The following is an 18,800-nucleotide window of genomic DNA, read 5'->3' on the forward strand; positions in this document are numbered from 1 at the left end:
ATGCACCCAATAACCAGTTTCATAGTACGGTACCCAAGAATCAGGCCGTGAACTCCCACTTGGCATGCTTGACATGCATAGTCTCAATATACTGCTTGAGCTTCCCAAACTCCTTGAACCCCTCGCTTTCTCTAAATTCCTCATGCTCATGGATGTTCGCCCAGCCAGAAAAGTAAACAAACTCATCCTTTGGGTTACCCTGCTCATCAACCTCGCGATCAACCCTCCACGCACCAACAGCCTCTCTAGGCCCCTTAAAGTCCTTCACATAATGTCTCGTTGCCGCAAAAGTCTTGTCAAACCCATCCTTACAACCAGGTGAAATAAAGCAGCGCCCAATTCCAGTAACAGCCGCATTATACGGAATCACATACCCATCCTCAGCCGCAGATGGGTTCGGATCAAGATCCAAATGCTGGATCCAAACCAACTCAATCCCCTCCGCTAATCCAGCCATGATATCCTGGTTCTTGGGGGCGGGGATCCACTCCTCCACGTGCTGCGAAAGAGACTCCCATCGGCCTAGGATGTAGAAGTAGCTAGGGTCTTCGAGCTGGGTGAGGATGTGTGTACGGGCGTTTGTGTACTCGGCTTGAGCTTTGATGCCATCCTGGAGTCTTGTGTAGAAGGTCTCGTTGGAGGGGTCGGTCAGGGGGAGGGTGTTTTTGAGACGGAGGCAGGCGATTTCAGTAACAGGCATTTTGAGATTATTGTGAGGATATAAGAGGTATTGGCATTGAGGGTTCAATATTCAACTATTTAAGCAGCAGCAGGCACCGCCATGACGACGCCGCTGCCTGAGGCTCCCACATACAGAGACTTGGCATTCTGTTTCTCCCCTTTTGGAAGGCTTGTTGGGGCAGTGAGACTGATCATGTAAACTGTTATCGGGACTCTAATCAATTCAAACACGAATTTTACAAGTACTAACCTATACCTTGGCACAGTGATGGTGGAATCGCTGTTGGGGTCGCGCGGGGTCGGTAACTGCTGCATTCCCGAGGTCCAGCATCACTCAAATACCTTCAACTCCACGAATTGACACTGTTCTCTCTATATCACTGTTGCCATCATGTCCAACCTCACAGGCTTCCCCGACTATTTCAACCTCGCTGGCAAAGTCGCCCTGGTGACTGGAGGTATTACGCACATCCCGCTCCTGGTATACCCATACTGACCTTGTAGGATCGCGCGGTCTCGGCCTGCACATCGCGACTTCTCTGCTACGAGCCGGCGCAAAGACAGTCTTTATAACCGCCCGCAAAGCTCCAGGCGTGAACGAGGCCGCTGCTCAACTAAACGCTCTCCCCGGCATCAAGGGCAAAGCGATCGGCATCGCCGGCAATGCGTCCCAGACAGACGAGATCCAGGCCCTGGTCGACCAGGTGAAGAAGGTCGAACCGAAGCTGGACATTCTTGTCGCAAACGCAGGCGCAACATGGGGCGGCCCATTCGAGACATCCCCGGACTGGGCGAGCCAGAAGGTCGTGGATTTGAATGTCCGCGGTGTCTTTAACCTCGTGCGACTGTATTTATACCGCTCCCGACCTCGTTCTAACCCAAGCTGATTTATTTAGATTCACTCCCCTCCTCAAAGAAGCGGGATCGCATTCTTCTCCGTCGCGCGTCGTCATCGTTAGTTCGGTCGCAGGGTCCAGCGTGCCCCATACCGGCGATCATGGCACAATCATGTACTCAATCTCCAAGGCCGCCGCGACCCACCTTGCTCGGAATCTTGCTGTTGAACTGGGACCTAAAAATATCACTGCGAATAGTCTGTCACCGGGATTCTTCCCGTCGAAACTCGCCAGTGGTCTGATTGAAATCCTTGGAGGGGAGGAGGAGCTCAAGAAGTCCAACCCGAGACAGCGCCTGGGCGTGCCCGACGATATTGGCGCTGCCGTGTTGTTTCTTGTTAGCCCGGGTGCCAACTATGTGTAAGTCATATCTACCGTAGGACTGGAAGATATGCTAATGCTTGATAGTAATGGAGTTGATTTGACAGTCGATGGAGGTGCGCGACTTGCCCGGGGGAAGCTGTAAATCTTTCCATAGCCTGCCATCGCCTGGAACAGAGTAGAATGGGTAGCAGATCAAGCATTCTATCTGCTTCGTGTTAAATGTTTATAAATCAGAACATAATATGTCTTAGTTATTGCACCTACAGGAACATTCGTTACCCCTCAGACAGACTTGGCGGGTGTATTCTTCCACCACTCACAATCCACCTCTTCAACAGATATAGACCTGCGCATCGCCTGTCTTGATGGTGAGAAAAAAAATATTCTTTCTCAGTCAATTCATGTGGCATCGCACAATGGCACTGGCAGCCCACGCTCTAGCCCTGGCGGCTTCCCTCTCCCAAGCCGGTCTTGTTCCTGGCTTGGCACCGCTCATCCCAGATAACTTCACCCCATCAACCCAACTGGGCGTTGCGTATGGCAATAAATCTGTGGAACTGGGTAATCTGTTCCGAGTTAGCGAAGTCGCATCGGCACCGACCATCTCATTCGCGAAGGAGGTAAGATCGCCTCCAGTACAAAAATCATCCAGATTACCAACAGTGACTAGGCCAATTCCCCAGAAAGCCAGCTATACACCCTTTTGCTTGTCGACCCAGATGCCCCGACGCCAGATGACCCCAAGTACGCATACTGGCGCCACTGGGTTGTGTCAGGCCTCAAGCCTGGACACGGGATCAAACCGGAATCTGCATTGACGGCGTATCTTGGTCCTGGTCCAAAGGATGAGTACGTATTCAGTCTTGTATATTGTTGCCATACTAATGATGTGCCGGTATAGCTCTGATCCCCATCGGTACTTGTTCCTCCTCTTCCGGGAACCGGAGGGACTGAATCTCTCGAAAGCGGACGTTGGTGGCGAGGAGTTTGTTGACCGTCGCTCGTTCCCAGCTGCTGAGTGGACTGCGAAGCATGGATTGGAGCTAGCTGGGGTTAACTGGATGCTTGGTGCTGGGGATGGATGGAGTGCGTGAAGAATAGAGCAAGCGAGTTAACTTCGTACTATCTTCAGTAGAATGCGCGGGTTCCAGAAAAGATCATAATACCACCATTCCGCCAGTCGAAACGAAGATTCTTCTTTTGTCGTGATAGACATGCAGGATTGGATCGTGTATGTAGAACTGAGTAGGTGACTTCATAGATTTGCAGAGAAGTGACTTGAATAGTATCAACCGGTAGATGTGAGTGGTGAAATGACTGGTGCTACTTCCACACGAACTGTCAGTGAAGCAGGAGAGTACGAGAAGTCGTTGTTCTTCAAAAACAGTGCCACGTTCAGTTCGCTTCTTTCCAAGGGCCTCCCCCCCTTAAAGAATAAATAAATAAACTACCAGAGCCTTGGGCAAGCCCCCGAGATGGGATTTAGTGCCCAATGACTATTGAACCTCTTCAACGCCATTTTAGGCCTGGATTAAAATAGAAATAATATTAACCTTTAAGGGGAAAGCAGGAACGTGGGGACGCGTTCTAATACACGCTCCGATGCCAAAGCTTATTATCCCAATTCGGAAGCGTTTGTTCCTATGTCCAAGTCCCAAGCCTCGAAGTTCCGACTGTCTTATCTATAACATCTATGTAGGTGCGGTGGCACGGACAGGATCACGAGCAATCGGTGGGGTACTAGGACAAGTGTCACAGTTCCGCGGTGATTGACAATCAAATTCCACCTACATATACTGTACCTAAGATAAGCTGTGCTTTCTCGTGTCTTTCGCGGCTCGACAGATGCCTCTATGTTTGAGGTCTTCATCAATTAAATTGTTCGACACTGCCGAAGATGGCCGGTGCCAAAGCCCGTTCTTATCAGGGATAATGCATGGTTCGACCAATGTGCGGGAATTGCACAGACATATAACCAGGAAGAGAGATGGATATTTTGAGTGCGCTCAGTCGACTCGAGAAGCCTGTTATTGCTGTTGACGGAGCTCTCGGAGTAGATGTAACTCACGCGCACTCATCAATGTGTCTGGGTTTTCGAGCCCTAGTGTTCTTTCCCTTCCCTCAAATGCCCTTGTGAGCATGTCTTCAGCCTCATCATATCGCCTTTGAGATTGGCGTACCTGAGCTAGGCCAGACAGGCTTGTGAGGGTATCACAGTGCTCTGATCCTAGTAGCTCTTCTCGCTTTGAGAGTACCTCCTGATACAATTGCTCTGCAGCAGCATAATTACCCTGTGCATGGGAAACGTAGGCTAAGTTATGCATGGTAACCAGCGTGCTGCCGTGTTCGGGGCCAAAGAGCTTCTGATGAATTTCTAGAACCCCTTGTAACATCTTTGTCACCTCCGCGTTCTGTCCTTGACGGTTCAACATCATGGCGACATTGTTTATAGCGGTAAGTGTGAGTGGGTGCTCCGGGCCGAAGATAGCTTCAGATTTTTCCCAGACCCTCCGGAACATGACCTCGGCTGCCTTGTGGTCTTTTTTGTTGTCCAACACTAGGGCCAGATTATTGATACTAGTTAGGGTATCTTGATGTGTTGGACCTAGGGTTCGTTCCCTGGTTGCTAGAGTCCGCTCGTTCAAATCTTTGGCTGCGTCAAAATGGCCTTGAGATTGCAGTATTTGGGCGAGGTTTGAGAAGCACGCCAGAGTGCCAGGATGATCAGGACCTAAAGTCTTGTTCATACCCTTCAACGCTCTATCGTTCATCTCGTAGGCTTCTTTAATGCGTCCTTGAGCCCGCAGCAGCTGGACTAGATTCAGAGCAGCATATAGGGTATCCGGATGTTCGGGGCCAATTATGGACTCTCTCTTCTTGAGAACATGGCGAAATGTTGTTTCTGCTTCTTTTTCTTCGTCTATTGCGTCCAATACCTGACCAAGCTTGCTCATCGACTTGAGTGTCTCAAGGTGATTTGGACCTAGCGCGCGTTCAGTTGCTTGAATGCTTTTTCTACAGATCACCTCAGCCTCCTTGTACCATCCACCGCTCTCAAGACACCACCCCATGTTGTAGAGTAGCGTTCTTCCGGCCTGATCCGTCAGGGTGTGTAGCTCCACCGAGGCGAGGATGTGGCGCGCATGTGGCAAATACAGGTTCCACAGATCTCTATTTTCTTGTTCACCGGTTGGAAAGACCTCTGCAATTCTGTTCAACACCTTTCTTCTCCATTCGTAAAATTTCCCCCTGGCCGCCAGCCATTTTTGCACGGACAGATGCACTAGACTGTGGACATCGAAGCAGTCCCCCCCTGAGCGTTCAGTAATCAACGCATACGCTTTCAACGTACCTATAGAGTTGGCGGCTTCGAGTAGAGGTGCGCTAGGTAGAAGAGAACCCGGGATATTCTGCCGATGGACACAAGACATGAAACACAAATAGTCCGCGGCAAGCTGGTCGTCACGAGCAATGTTCTCAAACGAGATAAACCAGGTAGTCGCTACAGGTTTGCTAAGAGTTCTGTATCTTCGAGTATCCTCGATATTTCTATCCAGTATCTCGAACAAGGCCTCGGCATTGTTCCTGTATATTTGTAGGTATCTGGTGATACTCATCTGTTTTGCGCAAAGATAAGCAGCGGCTTGCATGATGGCGAGCGGGAGGTATTCCAAAACGCCAAGCAGCTCGGGCATGCTCTCCATCTCAGCTGTAATACTGATATCGCCGATGTTCGACCTCAACAGCTCTGTAGCATCCTCAGGGCTAAGGTTGCTGACCTCAACTCTGTCCACGCCGCTGTGGTTTATGGCTGCTTCAATGTTGCGCGTCGTAATGACGATGGACCCCAAGCGACTGAAAGGTAGATACTCGATTAGAGTAACCGGTGCCTCGCCGTAATTTTCGTAAGAGTTCCTATACAGCATTTCAACATCATCGGCATTGTCGATTATCAGTACCCATCTCCCGAGGTCCTCCTTGCTTAACGCAGCTCTAACAAGGGTATGAATTTCTGCATCCTTCTCTTCTATACCTGGAATTTTGAGCACCTCGCCAATATGTCGAAAGCCCTCCTTGAACATCTCAGCGGTCACAGCTGAGACCCAGAACACAGAGTGAGATACTGACACCTTTCGTACCTTATAGGCAAGCTCAATAGCAATCTGAGTCTTGCCAATCCCTCCTAGCCCAAAGATTGACACACGCTGGCAGTCCTCTTCGGTATTATTCGTGATGAGCTTTGCGATGAGTGTATCAAGCTCAGCCTCTCGACCGACGAATCTCCCGTTTCTTCCGAATGGCACTGAGAAGAATGTCTTCGGATTTTCTGTAGAGGGTATGAGCTAGGAAAATGAATATTTGATTGCGTGTTGATGATCCACACATGGTCCCGTGAATGGTTGGTTTCCACGGCTATGGTACAAAGGGAAGCAGGACGCTAAACAGCCTACTTACCAATTTCGCTCGGGATACTGCGAACATCTTCCTGCAGAGTACCAATATAATCGAGGAGGCACCGTGCATACGCAGCTGCTGTTGATGCCGCATATTCATGCCAGGTATCGTTCTTGTGAGAATCGGCGTAGTCCGAAACACCCCTTATAACTGCGACGGGTAGGGTATCCAGGAGGCCAGCTGCTTCCATCTCAAAACATATGATGTTGTATTTATCCCGCATAGAGTCTCTCAAGCTTGCATTTTTGATCACCTTGTTACCCGAGGCAACGAGACCATAGTGAATAGCGGGCCCCTCGAACTGTCGAGGACCGCGTCTAATCACTTGGTACATTTCCGCCCCAGGCTTTCCTGATTTCTGGGCTTCATATAGATGATCATTATCAGGGCCAGGGTGAAGGAACCTCGTGCTCCCTGGGTTTTCGCGAAAGCGCGCGAGATAAGGCCCAAGTAAGTCGTGACCTATATACTCAGCTTCAGTCTCAAGTGCCTCTATAGCACTCCGCAGGCGGCGATCTGTGGGTTGAATCCATCCAATGTTGACAAAACCGTCCGCAGATTCCTTCCCCAGCTCATACGCGAGTACTCCTTGAGCATTACTGCACCCATCTCCTGGTGCAGCAACAATGACGTCCCCTAGTCGAATGTCAGGCTTCAAGTTCCGCCCTGGGACACCAGCCCCAATGCCGACCATTAGCCCATACCGAATATTGCGGAAGTTGGCTTTGAGGCTCCCAACAAGAATCGCAGCCGAGACTGTCCCGGTTGTCTTCTTTGGCAGCGCCACTATTATTACATTGTGCCTTCCAATAGTACCTGGGATATAATGATTTTCATCCCCATACTTGCTTAAAAACACGCCATCATGTCTCTCGTCGAGCATGGCGAGAGCTGCCAATACTTCGATTTTGAGCGCACAGATCCAAGCGATTGTATAGTTCTCGTATTTTAGGATTGGACGCATGGTTGGAAAAGGGGTAAAGCGTTGTTTGTAGGCATCAGAGGTATGGTTTGGCATGCGGAGGCTTTTCTTCCAACAAGACACTATCCTTGTCGTCTGACGAGGCAATTTCTGCCAATATGCGGAGTTACCCAAACATATATTGCCTGCAGCGGGGCTGGGGGTTCACGCGGCTGATGTAAAAAAAAATTATTGGATGGAGCCTGGGGGATTCTTGTGATGTGAGGCTCTACGGCGCACAGGCCTGCATCATAATCACCCGGGCAAAGAGGGGTATCCCTCCCTCTCAGCCCAAGTAGTAATTGGGTTGAGCAACTCACTGCGGCGCAAACTCTTATATGATCACCTCTCTATCTAGATTATTTCCTTCTTCGCTGTACTCCTGCCCAGCTTGAATATCATTTCGTCATTGTTAGATCAATAGCGTTTTCGTGAAAACTCCGCCACAAAGACACCACTCACGGTCGACATGGAGTCCTCATCACCGTATAGATCAGGGTGGCTTAAGGAAGGGTTGCTGCCGGCAGGCGCTTACAACAACCTCCCGTTTATTGACGATGTGCACCTCACAGCCGAGCATGAAATCGCCAAGCAGCAATTGCTGCAGATGATTCTCGAGCACAACGTTGGCCATCTGTTCACCATCCGCATTATTCACAAACATTACGATGTCCCACAAAACAAAGTAATGGTCCACGAGACTGTCTATGGCCCACCAAGCTCAGTTGCCATGATTCTTACCTCCAAATCCCCTTATCAGCGCAAACACCCGCTCCGCGGAAAGAACTTCATGGCTGAGCCGGATGGTACATTCCAAGCCTACGAGTACACGGTCGATCCCATCCAGGACGTTTCAAAACAACAAGTTGCTTTCCTCGAGTGTATCAGTAGAGAGATCTTACGACTAGGAGTCGAACAGGTGTTCGCCCTCACGGTGCTCGGGACTAATTTCTTTGAGGAATTCGTCGAGTTTGAAGTGCCACAGCTTCAGGCAACAATTGCGCTCCGACCCTCGATCTGGCTGCCGCAGTACAAGAAAACCATCCAGACACAATGGATCCCTACGTATGACTCGAGTTCTACTGGCAAGGGCGGCCACTGCGTAAATCAAGCAGGCACGCATACCGCAGTAGGGTATGAGGGTCCGCTACAGGACTTATCAAACATCCATATTGCTGGAACAACACTTGCACCAGGAACGGAGGCCTTCGAGATTCTTCGTAATGCCATGCAGGCAATTGCGGTGACTAGCGCTGGCTGATGAAGCAGGACGTTACACCGTTGCAGATTTCATCCTATTTCTCTTTTTCCTGCTCTTGATCTTTTTTACCTTCTCTCTTACTATGTTGAAGCTTGGCCAGATAACTATTGTCTATCGGTTCCATGACTAATTTGTATACCATTAAGCTTGTCGTACAACTACCCTACTCTTACGCGGTGCCTGTTGGTCACTCTGAGTAGAACGTCCTGGGTCGATACTTGCCTGCTATTATGCCCTGAATGTCAAGAGTTCCTCACAACCGTACCGTTGTTATGCCAAGCCTTACTGCGGGCTCGACTCCTATTTATTATCTTGCAATCCCCAAGGATACGCCCCGGTGGGCCCCGTTAAGCGCCTTCCAGAGCGATGTAGGCAAGGACCGCGATAAACCCGCTGGAAGACAACTTGTATACGACTATATTTCCCCCACTTACTTCCATGTCTGACGTACAATCCACAGTAATGCAATGGCTGACTGAGGCGACTTGAACGTCCAAGCGGTGTTAATTGTGCCATCTGCATTGCAGTCAAGGGCCAAAGAGGTAAAATCGATGGGGGAACAGGTTTTAGGCAGCGATTTAGTTGTTTTGAGATCCAAAGCCGCCGTGATGGACAGCTTTGCATGGTTCCGGAGTCACCTCTTGGTGCATATGTGATACTCTATAGATACTCGAGGCTTGTTGCTTAAAGGCGGGGTTCCGCAAACATACACCTATAAAATTTATCTCTCAAGTGGCCATATAAGCCTTAAGAACGTGTATCCTCCGCCCCGTCTATGAACTGGCAACATTTCATCACGTATCGGTCTGCTGGACTTTGTGTTTAGCTGCGTACAGCCTATCGGGGTTCCGATATTAATGACACGACGGAAGGAGTGACACAGGCTGCTCTATCGTCAAATATAACTCCCACACGACAGGAAGGAGCGATCTGCACTCCGTCGTTTGCTCTTGCCTGATCGGTACATATTATACAGGGGCACCAAGTAACCGAGGAAGGAGCGATGGACATATCTTTCTCGTCTTCAAATGCTACCGGGTCGTGGAGCCTGCTGTGTTTCACTATAATCACTTAATGTGATGCGGCCGACATCGGTAGCAAGACACATGTAGTTCGTATTCCGCGACAACAGTTACTCTTGTCACTGACTGGAAAATGTGCACTTGAGCTATCGAATAATCCTGGCCCGGTAGGGTCCGATCCCATTGCTCGGACTCGGGAAATTCATGACCGATAAACCGATAACACCGTCGGAAAATCGAGCTCTGCTCCGCTCTCGCAGCGTATCCAACTGACCGTGGAATTTCCGCGGAGGACTCCTTCGCCATGTTCTCGCTGGTGGTGACTCAATTTGGGTGGATTATACCATTCGTCCCTGACCCAGGCATGTGAATAGGGATACTCCGGTGCCGGCATCTGATAAGATAAGATCGATCTGATATCCCGCAAAAACCCATTCCTCCATCATCCATTCTCTCTCCTTGTTTGATACATTTTCTATCTTCACCTCTTGTTAGTAAACAGCGAAGACCAGTCAAAATGGCCTGGGACAAACTCACCCTCGTAACCAAAACCCTCCCCTGGTTCCTCCCCTACCTCCTCCGCGCCAGCATCCACCGCATCACCGCCCTATTCCACAAATACAGCTACAAGCCGACCGAAAACGCCAAACACGTCGTCGTGGTCGGCGGCTCCTTCGCAGGCCTCCAGCTCGTGCGCCATTTAACCGAGTCCCTACCAACGGGGTACAAAGTCGTCTGGATCGAGAAGAACTCGCATCTAAACTTTGTGTTTGCCTTCCCGCGCTTCTCGGTTGTGTCTGGATACGAGGAGCGCGCGTTTATCCCTTATGAGGGTGTAGAAAATACTGCGCCGAAGGGCATTCTCACGCGTATTCAGGATAGAGTTGTGGAGGTTTGCGATGGGTGCGTGAAGCTCGCGAGTGGGGACAGCGTGGAGTATGCATACCTGGCTATTGCGACTGGTGCGACGCGCGCGCTTCCGGGTCAGGTTGTTGCTACTGAGCGTGTGGATGGAGCTGAGGAGTTAAGGGGGGTTCAGAGTGTTATCAAGGAGAGTCGGAGGATTGCTGTTGTTGGCGCCGGTGCGGTGGGCGTGGAACTGGCGGCGGATATCAAGGATGTTTTCCCCGATAAGGAGGTTACCCTTGTTCATTCGCGAGACGGCGTTTTGAATCGGTTTGGGAAGAGGTTGCAGGAGTACACTCTCTCTACATTAAGGGAGGTTCTTAATGTCCGAGTGCTGCTTAACGAGCGGCCGAAGATACCAAGGGGAGAGGCACTGGTCAAGGCAGCGACCCTGCAGTTTTCAGATGGTCGTGAAGAAGAGTTCGATCTTATAGTATGTTCAATCCCTACTATACCTCCCCTCCAGGTTCCCAATCTAACGCACAACAGATCCGCTGCACGGGCCAAATCCCCAACTCATCCATGCTCGCCCCTCTATACCCAACCGCCATTTCCCCATCCACATCCCAAATCCTGGTAAAGCCGACCTTCCAAATCGATACCTCACCCTCAGACTCTATTCAAATGTCCACTTCCGACCCCCGAATCTTCGCCTTCGGCGACGTAGCTGCGCATCCAGGTCCTCTGATGGCGCGCGCGGGATTCATCCAGTCCGAAACAGTGGCGGTGAATATACTCTCCCTAGTCAAGGGGCAGGAAGCGAAGGCCGTTTACACGCCGAATATGTTTGTTGAGGGGTCGATCAAGTTGACACTTGGGAAGAAGAGAAGTGTCATTTATTCGAGTGATGTGGATGGAACGGAGGTGTTGATTGAGATGGGGGGTGCGCCGGAGGATATGGATGTTGGGAGGGCGTGGAGTCAGTTTGGGGGGGTTAAGGAGGGGAAGGAAAAGGGGAAGGTCAAGGGGAATTAAGTTAGAAAAGTTATTTTATTTTGATTGTTATGCCTAGAAATCGTGTCATTGCTATTCTTAACGGACGTGAAAATGAAGATGCTGGAATGTCTATGACCCAGATACAAAAGATCTAAAGTTACTACTGCTCTCTCTTCTCCCTCGCGATTTGAGCTGCCAGAACCTTGTCTAGCGGAGGAGGACAATCCAGTCTCTCCATGAATACCTCTACCATCCGGACTCCCTTACCGTTGAGCATCCGCTCATCTGTCAGAGCCTGTTCGAGATCACCCCACGTCCGGACTTGCCAGGTGTGAGCAGCGTACTCGCCCTCTGTGGGAGCGCCGAAGAACTCGGGCCCCTTGAGATACCTCCAGGGCGTAATGTCGTTATACTTCGCCTCGCGTCCGTGAATGCATCGCTCGATTGTATATCCATCGTTGTTGATGAGGAAGATGATGACATTGAGCTTTCGGTGGATAATCGTCGCCAGTTCCTGAGCTGTGAGCTGGAAGCTTCCATCACCGATAAAGAGAATCGAGCGGGCGTCGCGAAGGTCATGATACTCGGAGCGAGCGATGAGGTCATGTTGCGCTTGGCTTGCACCTAGCGTGGCCGGCAGCATGTATCCGATCGAAAGCCAAGTGACGGCCTTAAATAAGCGGGTCTTTGGTGGAAGGCGGAAGTCGTTGGAGCCGTATGCTGCCGTGCCGGTTTCCGCGCAGACGATGTCGCCCTCGCGGAAGAAGGATGAGATTCTGTGCCAGAAGCCACCGACCTGTGAGACAAGATCCCCGCTTGACACTTCTGGTGGTGCGACAGATTTAGGATGCACCAGCTTGGGGTTGTGCTTGGCAACTTTGTCCATTTCCAGGTGGCCGATCAGCTGGGGGAGGAAGCAGTTGGCCGGCAGATCGCGGATGATCTCACTACCGATCTGCACAGATGTAGCGTGGATTGAGATGGTGATGTCTTCCCTAGGGACAGTCTGATAGAGGAAGCTGTTTGTGTTGCTAAAGTGCGGGCCGAAGCACAAGACAAGGTCGCTTGACTCGAAAAGCTCCCTGTGCTGAGGTGTGAAAACACCGTAGACGTTTGGTATATCCTCATCGATCAGGCTTTTCCCGAATCCTGACGTGAAAGTCGGCCACTCCGTCGCTCTGACAATGTGGTCGACCTCGTCCACAATTCTAGCATACCGAATCTCTCCATCCACCAGTATTACGGGTTTCTTCGCGCTGTAGATGCGGTCGAGGATCGTGTTCAACGCCTTTTCTTCGATCTTTGGCTGGCGGGAGGGGAGAGGAAGGGAGAGTTTCGATTCAAGAGCCAGCTTCGGGACCCGCAGAGAGACCATGTCCAGGGGAATGGCGATGCGGACAGGCCGGCTGTGGAGGAGGCATTGCTGCAGCACTCGATCGATTTCGGCGGGAGCGGAGCGATGGTCTGTCAAGAGGGCCTGGGCGACAGTGATATGCTCTTGCATGCGATCGAAGCGCTGGTATTCGCCATCGTTGAAGGTGTGGTGGATGAGGGCGCGCGACTCCTGCGACTGGCGGACAGGGGTGCCGACAATGTGCACGACGGGGGCGCGTTCGGCGTAGGCACCAGCGATCGCGTTCACAGCGGACAATTCACCGACTCCGAAGGTAGTGACGAGGGCTCCGATACCTAGAGGAAGGTAAAATTAGAATGCGATCGTGGAGAGGCAGAATAGACAGCTGGTTACCCTTGATCCTGGAGTATCCATCGGCCGCGTACCCCGCATTCAGTTCGTTGCCGGTGCCCACCCAGCGCAGACGCGACGGCGCGACATAGTCCAGCAGCTGCAGGTTATAATCACCGGGGAGGCCGAAAATGGAGTCGACGCCGAGCTGGTGCAGGCGATTGAAGAGGTATTCGGCGAGCGTGGTGGTGTTGGTCTCCATGGTGAAGAAGATGTCGAGAGTTAAAGGGATGAGGGGCTGCGGCTGCTTATATATAACTCCGCACCAGCCGGCAATAGCCGACGCCCTACAGCGACAATGTAACCACACCCTATACGCGATATACGAAGTATTTCAAGTCGTGATGGCCACCAGGATGACTCGTTGAGCAACAAAGGGCTTTAGCAATTATGATCCTACATCACCTACTGCAGCGTCGATGCTCAATCACAACCAAACTGCATGTTGCTCAGCCCAGCGTCGTTAAGGAGCATACCTTGTCTGCGTCAACACAAATATCATGGCCAAACTAACGATACTTTCGTTGGTTAATCCGTCGCTCAAGGATAATATGCCTTGTACAGCTGCATTGCCCCCACGATAGACTGAATGAGGCCGAAAAGAAGGGTCAAGACAATGGCTACCCAGAGCGTATACCACTGCGTTCCCTCGCGCCGGTCGTTCCACCACTGGGAAAGAGTTGATGGGCGCGACTCGTCGAATTCCTCTTTCAGCATCACCAGCCGGTCGTGCCAGTAACGATATGTATCAATACGTCTCTGAGCCGAGCCGCAGTTGAGCACACCGTGGTCAAGATCGTCGACCTGGTCTTGTTTATTGTACCACTTCTTGCAGGCCCGGTCTCCTTGTGGAAAAAGAAGAGCAAGCGTCGCTAGAGTCTCGTCGATGAAATGCGTGGGAAAGAATGATGATCTGGGAGGGATACTCAGCTTAGGCTGCAGGACGAGAAAGGAGCCGCTTACTGTTGTTGACTTCTCAGGAACGACGCGTGGTGGAAGATCATGATAGTTCTATCTGCATCTCGCAGACGGAGGTGGTCTGCCAGGTTCGTAGTCAGTTCGATGTTGAAGCCCGCAATCCGAACCATGCTGGAAACGTTGAAATCCCTACCCAGCTTCAGCCCGCTGTGACTGAGCTTGCGCTGAACAGGGAATGTCTGCTGCATGAACTCCTGGATTGGGCCGCACAGCCAAACCAGCTTTCGTCGGCCAGAGAAGGCATTGGGGAACTCGCCGACATCTAACATGAAGACAAGTCGGACAGCAAGGTCTATGGAGGCATCCAGCGCATCGTCCAACGTCCCGTCAGCGGCGTCGTATTTTCCAATAAGTCGTTCCTTAATATCGGAGCGACTGGCATTGCCCAGGATATGAGTCGTGATTTCAACAAGGTCCTGGTGCTGTTTTAGAGGTAACCGCATTTTGTGGGACTGGAAGACTATCCGGCATTGCTCAGCATAGTACTGGAAGTATAGCCGAAGGTACTCGACTGGTACATGCCCAGGGGTCCAGAATCGATTTGCGATTTCAGTCTGCGTCGTTAGTGGCACAGGATACTCCAGAATGGAACGGTCGAGAGACATGCTGGTGGTCATGAGCAGGTGGCACTGCCGAACTACGACGAAGATGGGATTGCGGCACAATATGTTCGACCTGGGCTCGTGTTAGTGATCATCTTATTGGACGGATGCACAGCCCTGGAAGTGCGGGCTTGAGCGCCTGAATTTGCCCAAAGCTGACGAGGCTGGCTGGTGGTTTTTCTTATCAGGGGGCTCGACCCCGGCTGGGATGAACCCATACAATCCTACTATCTGAGTTTATGATCCAGTCAACCACCCGAAGAAAGTCAAACACCTATAGCCTCACTTCATAATCGAAATGAGCTTACGAAACCCGCTATCACTACTTCAGAGGCCGAAGCCGGTCTGGGAGAATCCAGAACTATCCATTGGCCCCTTTCGTGGAGTGGTGAAAGGGGGGTTGAAATACTGGGACGCCCAGGGACCTGCCCAAGAAGCCTACGATCAAATGTGCACAGACATTCAACAAGTGCTTAATAGCAGCTGTGGCCCAGTCCGGTGCTCCAGTGCGGTCGTCTACGATATTTACATGGTCGGCCGTGACGCTTCGACGGCAGTCCCTCACATAATGTTCTCCTGCAAACAGCCAAAATCACGGAAGCAAGCAGTGGCTGCCGTACGGGAGTCGGGTATTGTGCAGCGGTGGCCGGGAATAGAACTTGGCCACTGGGAGTATCCCCCCCATATCTTAAACTTGCGCCTTCTGGCGTCGTCGGGCGGGCAGGGATATCTCGATTTGGACGACTCGGCTTCATATTACTTCCTTCGACCAATACCTGATCCTGACAAGCCGACGGAAACACTGGCTATAGAGTTCCTACTTTCCAGATCGGAGGATAGTCGCCAGGCGACTATTGGGAGCGTGACGGAATACAATGGCAGACTGTTTTACGTCGTTCCACAGCATATCTTCTCGGCACCAGAGAGCACTCCGGATCTAGCGGAATGGGATCCTGAACTGGAGAATGACAGCGACTGCGAGTTTGGAGCGTTCGCAGGAGACGACCAGATCAGCGCCGAAGAAGCAGAATTCACAAGTCAATACAGCATAAGCCCTCCATCGAGTGAGGTGGACTCAGACTCAGAGTCCTATGATGAAGATGTCTTTTCCGAGGGAGAAGTAGATGGCTGGTCACTACCAGGACCAGACGAGAGCCAAACCGCTACTAAAAACGATGATGAATACGACGAAACACTTCTCCCGCTCCCTCTGCCCAAGGGTGAGCCTGTCAAGCGACTGGCCAAAGACCCAAATGTATCATCGCAGGACCTGGATTACGCTTTACTCGAAGTTGATGCTGATGACGAGCTAGGAGCAGGGCTGCCTCTCCTTTCAAAAGCGAACGTCAGCAAGGTCAGTCCAGGGGGTGCTGCTGTTATAACCGTCACCGGCGCGGGTCACATCCTCCATGGCAGACTTTCGGGGAGAGTATCATACGTTCGCAGTCCAAACGCCGCGACATTCCGGAAAGCATGGGTGGTGGACCTAAATGGCCCCTTACATCAAGGAGACTGTGGATCCATTGTCCGCGACCGTGAAACGGGGGATATCTATGGGCATATCTTCCTGGGGAGTGTTCAGTCGCGAGTGGCCTATGTCATGCCGGCTGCCACTATTCTCCGCGATGCCAGGACAACGCTTGAAAGAATGGACCAGGGCATCATAGTCTACATCTCATTACTGATACAAGTAGTTTGTGCACGCATTTGGGCGTCAATAGTACAACTCCTACCCCCAACCCCAGCCGCCGCGACGTTAAGAGTGGCTTGATATGCACACTCGATGCTACTGAGTTAGCAGAAGGAGCGACGCTTGATGAATTCCATTCGACACCCACATTACAGGTGGACAACACGAGCTTGATGCCTACTGCCTGCCAGAAAACCTTTATATTTTCCATCAAACGTAGTCGACAGGCTCAGAAAGGTTAGTTTCAATGCATCGATACTAGTCAATATATGGACGGTGTCCTGCACCTAGATACGGCTTCTGGAGAGCTCAAGGGGCTGTGCCATGAAATAGAAGGAGTTGATCATATGAACGAACTTGCCTGCGGTGACCAGTTACCCTAATGTAGATTGCTAGTAAGTTATCTCGCGGCGTCGGGGACAACGAGTTGGCGTTATGGCAAAACGCGAGTCAATTTCTCACCTTTGAAACTCAAGGGCATATTATATTCAGTGTTCAATCGTTGGATCTAAGTTCTGTTGAGTAGAGAGCTAAGATAAGAAAATGTGTTATGTTCCGCCGAATATGGATCCCCCATTCGGTGGATGCCGTCCTCAGGGCGTGAATTCCTAATCAGCGGTTGAACGGGCGACTAGGTAACTACTGAAGTATTGAAGTTAATGCACTGGGGCATAAAGATGGGTTCTGATCATTGAAACACAAGAGTTTTGGTTCCTCCCTGATTGTCATCCCTTGGTCCCAGTCGAGGCAATGGTACGAGTACGAGTATACGAACCCGAGCACCCGAAAGCGAGGACAATGCGACCCAATGAGCTGAACCAGACCTGATGATCGACATGAAACGGGCAGGATAGATAAATTATTCAGGTCTCAGGTCAATTTCACACAGGGGAATGCGTAATAGATGTCTTTTCATTGGGCTTTCATGTAGATATCATTCTGCCTGGACGATGGGTATATAAAGGCCGGCTTGTTCACGGAATAGCTGCCGTTGAGCACAATTCCTTGAGTATTCCAGTCAAAATGCAATTCTCCCTTCAATCCGTCCTCGCCCTGGCCGGCCTTGTGTCTGCCAGTCCCCGGTTGCCTGAGTCCCATCCCTGGGTACCTGCCGGACCAGGAGACTGTACGTTCTTCCCTACCAGCATTGGACGGTGTCTCTGCCCATGTATACGGTTAACTAACGATGGATTGCTAGATCGTGGACCATGCCCGATGATGAACACCCTCGCGAACCACAACTTCCTTCCTCATGATGGCAGGAACCTTACTAGGCCGACCGTTGTGGATGCCCTAACCAGTGCGTTGAATTTTGACGCTGGTCTCGCCAATACAATGTTCGACATGGCCATTATTGCGAATCCTGTTGAGAATTCAACTTACTTCACGCTGTACTATCCCATCTCAACATTTCCAACCGTCATGAGTGGGGAGAGGCGCTGACCTTGAACAGGGACCATCTAAACAGACACAATGTCTTAGAGCACGATGCCAGCCTCAGGTACTCCCACCTCTCAGTACAACTGGTAGAATCAAAGCTAATTGAATGAAACAGTCGTGCAGACAGCTACTTCGGCTCGAACCACATCTTCAACGCAACAGTCTTCGCTGAATCCCGCGCCTTCTGGACAAACTCCACATTGACTGCTGACATGCTCGCGAATAGCAAGATTGCCCGTCAGATCGTGTCCAAGGCTTTCAATCCTACGTACAGATTCACCGAGACCACAGAGCAGTTTAGTCTTGGCGAGATTGCAGCTCCGATTATTGTCTTTGGGGACATGGATGCTGGGACCGTGGAGAGGAACCTTGTGGAGTATTTCTTTTGTAAGTACCAATTTTTCTTCCAAATATAGAAAGGTTCAGCTAACATAGTCCAGTTAACGAGCGCCTTCCTACAGAGCTAGGATGGAGTGCGAAGAAAGACCCCGTTACCCTGGAGGACGTGATGGGCGTCTCAGTGATGATCAACAAGGCTGCCAGTTTGATAACGGGTTCTAACTCGAGCACTGCTGCGCATAAGAGAAGGGGAGATCTTCATGCTGGGTTGGGATTTTAGCAAATCTGTATTTAAACCTAGATTTTGTGGTGCTAGTGATGGTCTATTAAAGAATGCTTATTGCCTACAGAATATCATGACTGCTCTGAGACTACAGTGTAAGAAGTAGGGAATCCCCACCGTAACTGCAAGGATTTGATAATGACCAACCTACTCCAACACCCCCGCTAATATGACGATAACTGGGGAAGTAGGAGATCACTGCTCCATATCGAAGGCCCCACCAGAATCCATGCGGAGAAGCTGCCGGGGGATTTCCCTCCCTTCACGACCGAGGGAGTCCTC

The 18,800-nt window shown here is 51.0% G+C and overlaps 10 protein-coding genes across 10 annotated transcripts; 6 read left to right on the plus strand and 4 right to left on the minus strand.

Annotated features, from left to right (window-relative positions):
- Positions 1 to 40: 40 nt before the first annotated feature.
- ASPVEDRAFT_56791 (uncharacterized protein) lies at positions 41 to 700 on the minus strand (the record flags this gene model as incomplete). Its single annotated transcript, XM_040815252.1, has 1 exon — positions 41 to 700. One exon carries the CDS (start codon positions 698 to 700, stop codon positions 41 to 43), a length of 660 nt encoding a protein of 219 aa, XP_040673155.1.
- A 372-nt stretch (positions 701 to 1,072) lies between these two features.
- On the plus strand, positions 1,073 to 2,043 carry ASPVEDRAFT_88644 (SDR family NAD(P)-dependent oxidoreductase; the record flags this gene model as incomplete). The annotated part of the gene is made up of 4 exons (XM_040818378.1): positions 1,073 to 1,139; positions 1,186 to 1,528; positions 1,578 to 1,937; positions 1,986 to 2,043. 4 exons carry the CDS (start codon positions 1,073 to 1,075, stop codon positions 2,041 to 2,043), a joined length of 828 nt encoding a protein of 275 aa, XP_040673156.1.
- Positions 2,044 to 2,317: 274 nt separating this feature from the next.
- Positions 2,318 to 3,330, plus strand: ASPVEDRAFT_155255 (YbhB/YbcL family Raf kinase inhibitor-like protein; the record flags this gene model as incomplete). The annotated part of the gene is made up of 3 exons (XM_040808451.1): positions 2,318 to 2,521; positions 2,572 to 2,750; positions 2,803 to 3,330. The coding sequence occupies 3 exons, from the start codon at positions 2,318 to 2,320 to the stop codon at positions 2,993 to 2,995; spliced, it is 576 nt and encodes a 191-aa protein (XP_040673157.1). The 3' UTR covers positions 2,996 to 3,330.
- A 598-nt stretch (positions 3,331 to 3,928) lies between these two features.
- On the minus strand, positions 3,929 to 7,320 carry ASPVEDRAFT_65790 (uncharacterized protein; the record flags this gene model as incomplete). The annotated part of the gene is made up of 2 exons (XM_040815839.1): positions 3,929 to 6,204; positions 6,357 to 7,320. The coding sequence occupies 2 exons, from the start codon at positions 7,318 to 7,320 to the stop codon at positions 3,929 to 3,931; spliced, it is 3,240 nt and encodes a 1,079-aa protein (XP_040673158.1).
- Positions 7,321 to 7,549: 229 nt separating this feature from the next.
- Positions 7,550 to 8,728, plus strand: ASPVEDRAFT_365779 (uncharacterized protein). The gene has a single exon (XM_040811238.1). It carries the CDS (start codon positions 7,787 to 7,789, stop codon positions 8,576 to 8,578), a length of 792 nt encoding a protein of 263 aa, XP_040673159.1. The 5' UTR covers positions 7,550 to 7,786; the 3' UTR covers positions 8,579 to 8,728.
- Positions 8,729 to 10,117: 1,389 nt separating this feature from the next.
- On the plus strand, positions 10,118 to 11,481 carry ASPVEDRAFT_142636 (NAD(P)/FAD-dependent oxidoreductase; the record flags this gene model as incomplete). Its single annotated transcript, XM_040807855.1, has 2 exons — positions 10,118 to 10,939; positions 10,996 to 11,481. The coding sequence occupies 2 exons, from the start codon at positions 10,118 to 10,120 to the stop codon at positions 11,479 to 11,481; spliced, it is 1,308 nt and encodes a 435-aa protein (XP_040673160.1).
- Positions 11,482 to 11,602: 121 nt separating this feature from the next.
- Positions 11,603 to 13,388, minus strand: ASPVEDRAFT_56795 (alpha-keto acid decarboxylase family protein; the record flags this gene model as incomplete). Its single annotated transcript, XM_040815254.1, has 2 exons — positions 11,603 to 13,131; positions 13,190 to 13,388. The coding sequence occupies 2 exons, from the start codon at positions 13,386 to 13,388 to the stop codon at positions 11,603 to 11,605; spliced, it is 1,728 nt and encodes a 575-aa protein (XP_040673161.1).
- A 338-nt stretch (positions 13,389 to 13,726) lies between these two features.
- On the minus strand, positions 13,727 to 14,769 carry ASPVEDRAFT_33622 (uncharacterized protein; the record flags this gene model as incomplete). Its single annotated transcript, XM_040810758.1, has 2 exons — positions 13,727 to 14,099; positions 14,150 to 14,769. 2 exons carry the CDS (start codon positions 14,767 to 14,769, stop codon positions 13,727 to 13,729), a joined length of 993 nt encoding a protein of 330 aa, XP_040673162.1.
- Positions 14,770 to 15,064: 295 nt separating this feature from the next.
- On the plus strand, positions 15,065 to 16,537 carry ASPVEDRAFT_33623 (uncharacterized protein; the record flags this gene model as incomplete). The annotated part of the gene is made up of 1 exon (XM_040810759.1): positions 15,065 to 16,537. The coding sequence occupies one exon, from the start codon at positions 15,065 to 15,067 to the stop codon at positions 16,535 to 16,537; it is 1,473 nt and encodes a 490-aa protein (XP_040673163.1).
- A 942-nt stretch (positions 16,538 to 17,479) lies between these two features.
- On the plus strand, positions 17,480 to 18,515 carry ASPVEDRAFT_142030 (peroxidase family protein; the record flags this gene model as incomplete). The annotated part of the gene is made up of 5 exons (XM_040807793.1): positions 17,480 to 17,582; positions 17,655 to 17,847; positions 17,910 to 17,957; positions 18,012 to 18,283; positions 18,337 to 18,515. The coding sequence occupies 5 exons, from the start codon at positions 17,480 to 17,482 to the stop codon at positions 18,513 to 18,515; spliced, it is 795 nt and encodes a 264-aa protein (XP_040673164.1).
- Positions 18,516 to 18,800: the final 285 nt, after the last annotated feature.

Source organism: Aspergillus versicolor (assembly GCF_001890125.1).
Source record: "Aspergillus versicolor CBS 583.65 unplaced genomic scaffold ASPVEscaffold_13, whole genome shotgun sequence".
Classification (NCBI taxonomy): Eukaryota; Fungi; Ascomycota; class Eurotiomycetes; order Eurotiales; family Aspergillaceae; genus Aspergillus; species Aspergillus versicolor.